The 9,256-nt window shown below is 42.2% G+C and overlaps 1 protein-coding gene across 1 annotated transcript; it reads right to left on the bottom strand.

Moving 5' to 3' along the window:
- Window positions 1-239: 239 nt before the first annotated feature.
- On the bottom strand, window positions 240-840 carry LOC124662650 (cell number regulator 2-like). Its single transcript, XM_047200461.1, has 2 exons — window positions 429-840; window positions 240-337 (listed from the first exon to the last, which is right to left on the bottom strand). The coding sequence occupies exons 1-2, from the start codon at window positions 838-840 to the stop codon at window positions 240-242; spliced, it is 510 nt and encodes a 169-aa protein (XP_047056417.1).
- Between the last annotated feature and the right edge of the window lie 8,416 nt (window positions 841-9,256).

The raw sequence follows: 9,256 nt of genomic DNA, 5'->3' as shown, positions 1-9,256 counted from the left end.
TGCATCTGACTATATCTAAATGTCCTTGAATTGCAGTTTACACACCAGAGAACCCGTGATGATAACATGAACTACTACTCGACTCGGCGTCAAAAAAGATAAATCTCCTTGCATCCGCGAGGTGCAAGAAGCAGCGTTGCGATTTACCATTAGCTAGCAAAGACTATACGTATGTATGGATCCGACAGGTTGGTAGCTAGAGCTAATTAAGCTAGCTAGCACAGAACTTAGATCATCGATCAACGGGTCATTCCATCAGCGTGCATGGCCGGCGGCACCGTGGCCGCGTTGCCGCCACGCCCCTGCTGCTGCTGCAGCTCCATGTTCGCGTGCCATCCTGCACGAAAACAATTTAGAAATTAGAACTCTGTCAACACAGAGTTCTTCAACACAGGACTCTACACGAGACAAACGTAGAGGGCACGTACCGATGTCCATGACGAAGCCTCGGTTCCTGAGCTCGCGGAACTGCTGGCAGATGGCCAAGGGCTCGCAGAAGGCAGTGACGCAGCAGTCCGGGTAGGGGGTCTCCTGGAGGCCGTACTGCGCGCGCATCTTGGTGCGGTAGAACCAGGTGTAGATCCACTGGCACCCCCACCCCGTCATGACCCCCATCCCGATGTACATCGCCCCGCTCGCGCCGCTCGACGTCGCTCCCCGGTCCACGATCTCCGCCATCAGCCCGAACGTCATGCACGGGCAGATGCACGTCAGGCAGCAGATGCCTGGGTCCTCCATGCAGTCGAACAGCCCCGTCGACCAGGGGTTCACCGGCGGCTGCGCGCGCGGCCGTGACGGCGTGGCCGTTACTGGTGTTGGCTTAGCCTCGGCGGCGTCCATGGTGGCTGGTGGTCTCGGCCAGCCAGCGGGCACGGGGAATAATTAGCCTATTCCTCCTCCGGCCACCGGTAGCGAGACTGGTGGAGGGGTATGTAAGCGAGGCTGGCCTCAGGAGTCAAGAGGAGCTAGCGCGGGAAGAGTGGCATATATAATGGTTGCAAATAATGGCTAATAGGTCAGCATGTACGCATGCATGCAACCTAAACGAATATAATCCCATGGTTAATTAGCTTACACTATTATTAGCTGGATTTGTAAATTAAAAGGCATGCGAATTTTTCTGGTCCTAGATGTATAGAGGGCGCAATATTTATTTCGATGTATGATAAGATGCATCAATAATATTTTATAGACCGAAACGTGCTAAATACTAGTCAGCCATTGGCATCTTCTCCGGAACAGGGCAAGGGGCCTCTCCGTTCTGGAAAAGCCTGATTAAAATCAAGCACTACTTTAAATTGGGAGCAAAACACGAGGTATGCAATGGCAGCGTACACTCTTTCTGTTCCATCGTTGGACTGAAATGATCCCACCAAAAGACCAGCTTCCACATCTTTAGTATATGCGGGGATCAAATTGTCTATGTGTTGCTCAGGCGCGCGTGCGGATCCGAGAAAAATCCGTCTTCGTCGTGCCCTGAACCAGGCAGGGATCGAGTCTTGGCGGCAGCTAAAGCTAGGCTCTCATCCTCAATACTCAGCTCACTGATGGGCTTGACAAGGTTTTCTGGGATCTCGAGCAATCTGGAATCTACTCGGTTAGCTACATGTATGCCTAACTTTCGCAGGTACAGTGCCACACTTCAACATGTCTTTGGGGACAAATTCTTAGACTGGCTTGTCTCTTGTTTTTAGCACAATTCTACGCACTGTGGCATGTGCGTAATAAGCTTGCCATTGAAGCGGAAGCTCTTAATCTCCCGGTTGATATTTTGTGTAAAATTGTTCTCTTCTTGCAGCTTTGGACACCCAGTGAAAAAATCCCAGGTCAAGGCAACACTCTCCCTCATGGCATGCGGGCTAAAGGAACTCCACGCCCAGGAATTAATGATCAAGCTTAGCTCCACTAATTGTGATTTCGAGTTTGTTTCGTTTTGTGTTTGCTGTGCCTTGCCGCCTTGGGCACGTGTTAGCTTCTACCTTGGCCAACTTGTATGCCGCATCATGTATGAACCATAAATCTATGAGGCTTTATTAATTTAAGTCGGGCACTAATTGTCTTTTATCTATAAAAAAAATCCACGCTAGTACATGCACTAGTAGAAAAACCCCCTTTAGTACCGGTTCCAAAGGGCCTTTAGTACCGGTTTTGGAACCGGTACTAATTATCCGGTACTAAAAGCCTCCCATCTTTAGTACCGGTTCCTTACGAACCGGTACTAAATGTGCCTCCACGTGGGCACGGAGGAACCCGTGGGGCTGGAGAGCTTTGGTACCGGTTCGTAACACGAACCGGTATTAAAGCCTATTTTGTTTAATTTTTTTTCCATTTTTTCTAATTATTTTTCACACCCTTTTTTTCACGGCCTCTTTTTTTTATTTTTTTCAGAATTACTAGTATTTCCGTTAGTCTCTAACTACACTTAATCTCTAGTCAAATTACTTACCCGTAGTCAAACTTCCCGGTCGGTCACCCATCCTCACACTACTCCCACACTAGCACGCTTAACTTCCAAGTTCCATCCCGTTTCACTTCCAAGTGCTTCGCGCGCATGTATGTGATAGTAGTATCATATCAATCCTATTAACATGTTGGTCGATGTCACACTTTTTATCGTTTGAATTCCAAATAATTCTTTTAATAAACAAAAGTAATGATGTAATAATAATGTTGAATAAATAAATAAAATTAACTTTTTTAATATTTATTATTTTTAATTATTTTTAAAAAAATTAATATTTTTTGCAAAACCTAAAACTTGAAAAATTGAAAATCTTATAATTTGATAAAAGTAATAGTAATATGTTAGGACTCAAAAAATCTTATAATTAATATTTTAATTTAAAAAAAATAAAAATATATAAAATTCTAAATTTCTGGAAAAAAAACTAAAATCTTCCTGCTTTCATATTTTCATTTGGAATTTTGAGTATCAAAAAATTGGCTAACCGGGTAAACCCGGGTGAATTCGGATGTAACTTTTTCCCACGATGATTTTGATATATTATACGTTTTTTCCGACGTCGTATGCAAAAGTTAATGCGGTTTTACCATTTTTCAAACTTTTTTTGCAAAAAATATTGAAATTCAAATTTGTTAATTTTCCCTAATAGTAGGTTGCGTAACATACAGGAATCTCAGAAGATTTTTATTTTTTGAATTTTCAATCATTTTCTTTTCTATTTTACAATGTTAAAAAAGGCGATCCACGGGGGGGGGGGGTGTGGGGGCTGCGTGGGGGAGCAGAAAAACCTTTAGTACCGGTTCGTGTCACGAACCGGTACTAAAGGTCTACCCTTTAATACCGGTTCGTGTCACAAACCGGTACTAAAGGTTTTTCAGCTGACGCGAACCCTTTAGTACCGGTTCGTGTCACGAACCGGTATTAAAGGTCCTTACGAACCGGTACTAAAGGTCTGGGCAGTGCAACCGGTACTAATGCACCCGTTAGTACCGGTTCGTAAAGGAACCGGTATTTATGGCTTAGATGGATGCCCATTTTTCTACTAGTGATGACTTAGTGACTGATGCGTGTAGTTGACACGTCCGTTGGGAACCCCAAGAGGAAGGTGTGATGCGCACAGCGGCAAGTTTCCCTCAGTAAGAAACCAAGGTTTAATCGAACCAGTAGGAGTCAAGAAGCACGTTGAAGGTTGATGGCGGCGGGATATAGTGCGGCGCAACACCGAGATTCCGCGCCAACGTGAAACCCGCACAACACAACCAAAGTACTTTGCCCCAACGAAACAGTGAGGTTGTCAATCTCACCGGCTTGCCGTAACAAAGGATTAACCGTATTGTGTGGAAGATGATTGTTTGCAAGAACAGTAAAGAACAAGTATTGCAGCAGATTTGTATTTCAGTATAAAAGAATGGACCGGGGTCCACAGTTCACTAGAGGTGTCTCTCCCATAAGATAAAAGCATGTTGGGTGAACAAATTACAGTCGGGCAATTGACAAATAGAGAGGGCATAACAATGCACATACATGTCATGATAAATATAGTGAGATTTAATTGGGCATTACGACAAAGTACATAGACCGCTATCCGACATGCATCTATGCCTAAAAAGTCCACCTTCGAGTTATCGTCCGAACCCCTTCCGGTATTAAGTTGCAAAACAACGGACAATTGCATTAAGTATGGTGCGTAATGTAATCAATAACTACATCCTCGGACATAGCATCAATGTTTTATCCCTAGTGGCAACAAGCACATCCATAACCTTAGGGGTTTCTGTCACTCCCCAGATTCACGGAGACATGAACCCACTATCGAGCATAAATACTCCCTCTTGGAGTTAATAGCGAAAACTTGGCCGAGCCTCTACTAATAACGGAGAGCATGCAAGATCTTAAACAACACATAGGTAATAACTTGATAATTAATATAACATAGTATTCTCTATCCATCGGATCCCGACAAACACAACATATAGCATTACAGATAGATGATCTTGATCATGTTAGGCAGCTCACAAGATCCAACAATGAAGCACAATGAGGAGAAGACAACCATCTAGCTACTGCTATGGACCCATAGTCCAGGGGTGAACTACTCACTCATCACTCCGGAGGCGACCATGGCGGTGAAGAGTCCTCCGGGAGATGAATCCCCTCTCCGGCAGGGTGCCGGAGGAGATCTCCGGAATCCCCCGAGATGGGATTGGCGGCGGCGGCGTCTCGGTAAGGTTTTCCGTATCGTGGCTCTCGGTACCGGGGGTTTCGCGACGGAGGCTTTAAGTAGGCGGAAGGGCAACGCGGGGGCCACACGAGGGCCCCAAACGACGAGCCGGCGCGGCCAAGACCTAGGCCGCGCCGCCCTAGTGTGGCGGCGCCTCGTGGCCCCACTTCGACTCCCCTTCGGTCTTCTGGAAGCTTCGTGGCAAAATAGGACCCTGGGCGTTGATTTCGTCCAATTCCAAGAATATTTCGTTACTAGGATTTCTGAAACCAAAAACAGCAGAAAACAACAGAACGGCTCTTCGGCATCTTGTTAATAGGTTAGTTCCGGAAAATGCACGAATATGACATAAAGTGTGCATAAAACATGTAGATATCATCAATAATGTGGCATGGAACATAAGAAATTATCGATACGTCGGAGACGTATCAGCATCCCCAAGCTTAGTTCTCGCTCGTCCCGAGCAGGTAAAACGATAACAAAGATAATTTCTGAAGTGACATGCCATCATAACCTTGATCATACTATTTGTAAACATATGTAATGAATGCAGCGATCAAAACAATGGTAATGACATGAGTAAACAAGTGAATCATAAAGCAAAGACTTTTCATGAATAGTACTTCAAGACAAGCATCAATAAGTCTTGCATAAGAGTTAACTCGTAAAGCAATAAATCAAAGTAAAGGTATTGAAGCAACACAAAGGAAGATTAAGTTCCAGCGGTTGCTTTCAACTTGTAACATGTATATCTCATGGATAATTGTCAATATAGAGTAATATAACAAGTGCAATATGCAAGTATGTAGAAATCAATGCACAGTTCACACAAGTGTTTGCTTCTTGAGGTGGAGAGAGATAGGTGAACTGACTCAACATAAAGGTAAAAAGAATGGTCCTTCAAAGAGGAAAGCATCGATTGCTATATTTGTGCTAGAGCTTTTATTTTGAAAACATGAAACAATTTTGTCAACGGTAGTAATAAAGCATATGAGTTATGTAAATTATATTTTACAAGTTGCAAGCCTCATGCATAGTATACTAATAGTGCCCGCACCTTGTCCTAATTAGCTTGGACTACCTGGATCATCGCAATACACATGTTTTAACCAAGTGTCACAATGGGGTACCTCCATGCCGCCTGTACAAAGGTCTAAGGAGAAAGCTCGCATTTTGGATTTCTCGCTTTTGATTATTCTCAACTTAGACATCCATACCGGGACAACATGGACAACAGATAATGGACTCCTCTTTAATGCATAAGCATGTGGCAACAATTAGTGTTCTCATATGAGATTGAGGATATATGTCCAAAACTGAAACTTCCACCATGAATCATGGCTTTAGTTAGCGGCCCAATGTTCTTCTCTAACAATATGCATGCTCCAACCATTAAGGTGGTAGATCTCTCTTACTTCAGACAAGACGGACATGCATAGCAACTCACATGATATTCAACAAAGAGTAGTTGATGGCGTCCCCGAAACATGGTTATCGCACAACAAGCAACTTAATAAGAGATAAAGTGCATAAGTACATATTCAATACCACAATAGTTTTTAAGCTATTTGTCCCATGAGCTATATATTGTAAAGGCGAATGATGGAATTTTAAAGGTAGCACTCAAGCAATTTACTTTGGAATGGCGGATAAATACCATGTAGTAGGTAGGTATGGTGGACACAAATGGCATAGTGGTTGGCTCAAGGATTTTGGATGCATGAGAAGTATTCCCTCTCGATACAAGGTTTAGGCTAGCAAGGTTTATTTGAAACAAACACAAGGATGAACGGCGCAGCAAAACTCACATAAAAGACATATTGTAAACATTATAGGACTCTACACCGTCTTCCTTGTTGTTCAAAACTCAATACTAGAAATTATCTAGACTTTAGAGAAACCCAATATGCAAACCAAATTAGCAAGCTCTAGGTGTTTCTTCATTAATGGGTGCAAAGTATATGATGCAAGAGCTTAAACATGAGCACAACAATTGCCAAGTATCAAATTATTCAAGACATTTTAGAATTACTACATGTAGCATTTTCCAATTCCAACCATATAACAATTTAACGAAGAAGAAACTTCGCCATGAATACTATGAGTAAAGCCTAAGGACATACTTGTCCATATGCTACAGCGGAGCGTGTCTCTCTCCCATACAGTGAATGCTAGGATCCATTTTATTCAAACAAAACAAAAACAAAAACAAAAACAAACCGACGCTCCAAGCAAAGTACATAAGATGTGACGGAATAAAAATATAGTTTCAGGGGAGGAACCCGATAACGTTGTCGATGAAGAAGGGGATGCCTTGGGCATCCCCAAGCTTAGACGCTTGAGTCTTCTTAGAATATGCAGGGGTGAACCACCGGGGCATCCCCAAGCTTAGAGCTTTCACTCTCCTTGATCATATTGCATCATACTCCTCTCTTGATCCTTGAAAACTTCCTCCACACCAAACTCGAAACAACTCATTAGAGGGTTAGTGCACAATAAAAATTAACATTTTCAGAGGTGACACAATCATTCTTAACACTTCTGTACATTGCATAAAGCTACTGGACATTAGTGGATCAAAGAAATTCATCCAACATAGCAAAAGAGGCAATGCGAAATAAAAGGCAGAATCTGTCAAAACAGAACAGTCCGTAAAGATGGATTTTATTGAGGCACCAGACTTGCTCAAATAAAAATGCCCAAATTGAATGAAAGTTGCGTACATATCTGAGGATCACTCACGAAAATTGGCATAATTTTCTGAGTTACCTACAGAGAATTAGACCCAGATTCGGTACAGCAAAGAAATCTGTTTCTGCGCAGTAATCCAAATCTAGTATTTACTTTACTATCAAAGACTTTACTTGGCACAACAAAACACAAAACTAAGATAAGGAGAGGTTGCTACAGTAGTAAACAACTTCCAAGACTCAAATATAAAACAAAAATACTGTAGTAAAAACATGGGTTGTCTCCCATAAGCGTTTTCTTTAACGCCTTTCGACTAGGCGCGAAAGTGTATATCAAGTGTTATCAAGAGATGATGAATCTTCAGCGGGGTTTGGAGTTTTCTCAATCATGCATAGTATATTGGATACATAAGTTTCAGCGGCTCCCTTTTCATTAGTCTTGGGCTTGCTACTCTCATCAAACAAATTTTCAGGAACAAGCCAAGCATAGTTATTTTCTAGCGCTTCATTCATCGCTAGGAGCTTACATGGTATCGGCGCTTTGATCTCCCCACCATCATTAGCATTATCAGTGTATTTTATTCTATACATATCCATTTTTTCAAGTGTTCTTTTAAAGTCGGTATAAAAGCCAAGCCTCTTATGCTTAATAAAAACTTTTCTAGCTTCTATAGCTATATCTTCAAATTCTCGCACTAAGACTTTTAGAACAAAATCTCTCTTCTCTCCCCGCTCCATATCAGAAAGTGTAAGAAACATGTGTTGTATCATGGGGTTGAGACTAATAAATCTAGATTCCATCATGCGTACCAAACAAACAGAGGCATCTTCATAAGTAGGGACAGCTTTTGCAAGTGGTATATCTTTAAGATCTTCATGCATACTAACATGGGTGAAAAATTCTTCTATATTATCTCTTCCAATTATAGACCCTTGTCCCACAGGTATATCTTTTACAGTAAAATTAAAAGGAAACATGATGAATCAAGTAAAGTAAATGCAACTAACTAATTTTTTTGTGTTTTTGATATAGAGTGCAAGACAATAAATAAAGTAAAGCTAGCAACTAATTTTTTTGTGTTTTGATATAATGTAGCAAACAAAGTAGTAAATAAAATAAAGCAAGACAAAAACAAAGTAAAGAGATTGGGAAGTGGAGACTCCCCTTGCAGCGTGTCTTGATCTCCCCGGCAACGGCGCCAGAAATTTGCTTGATGCGTGTAGTTGACACGTCCGTTGGGAACCCCAAGAGGAAGGTGTGATGCGCACAGCGGCAAGTTTCCCTCGTAAGAAACCAAGGTTTAATCGAACCAGGTAGGAGTCAAGAAGCACGTTGAAGGTTGATGGCGGCGGGATATAGTGCGGCGCAACACCGGAGATTCCGCGCCAACGTGGAACCCGCACAACACAACCAAAGTACTTTGCCCCAACGAAACAGATGAGGTTGTCAATCTCACCGGCTTGCTGTAACAAAGGATTAATCGTATTGTGTGGAAGATGATTGTTTGCAAGAACAAGTAAAGAACAAGTATTGCAGCAGATTTGTATTTCGAGTATAAAAGAATGGACCGGGGTCCACAGCTTCACTAGAGGTGTCTCTCCCATAAGATAAAAGCATGTTGGGTGAACAAATTACAGTCGGGCAATTGACAAATAGAGAGGGCATAACAATGCACATACATGTCATGATAAATATAGTGAGATTTAATTGGGCATTACGACAAAGTACATAGACCGCTATCCAAGCATGCATCTATGCCTAAAAAGTCCACCTTCGAAGTTATCGTCCGAATCCCTTCCAGTATTAAGTTGCAAAACAACGTGACAATTGCATTAAGTATGGTGCGTAATGTAATCAATAACTACAGCCTCGGACATAGC

Source organism: Lolium rigidum, chromosome 1 (genome assembly GCF_022539505.1).
Source record: "Lolium rigidum isolate FL_2022 chromosome 1, APGP_CSIRO_Lrig_0.1, whole genome shotgun sequence".
NCBI lineage: Eukaryota > Viridiplantae > Streptophyta > Magnoliopsida > Poales > Poaceae > Lolium > Lolium rigidum.
The sequence above is the reverse complement of the archived record's forward strand: the minus strand, read 5'-3'. Positions and strand labels throughout refer to the sequence as shown.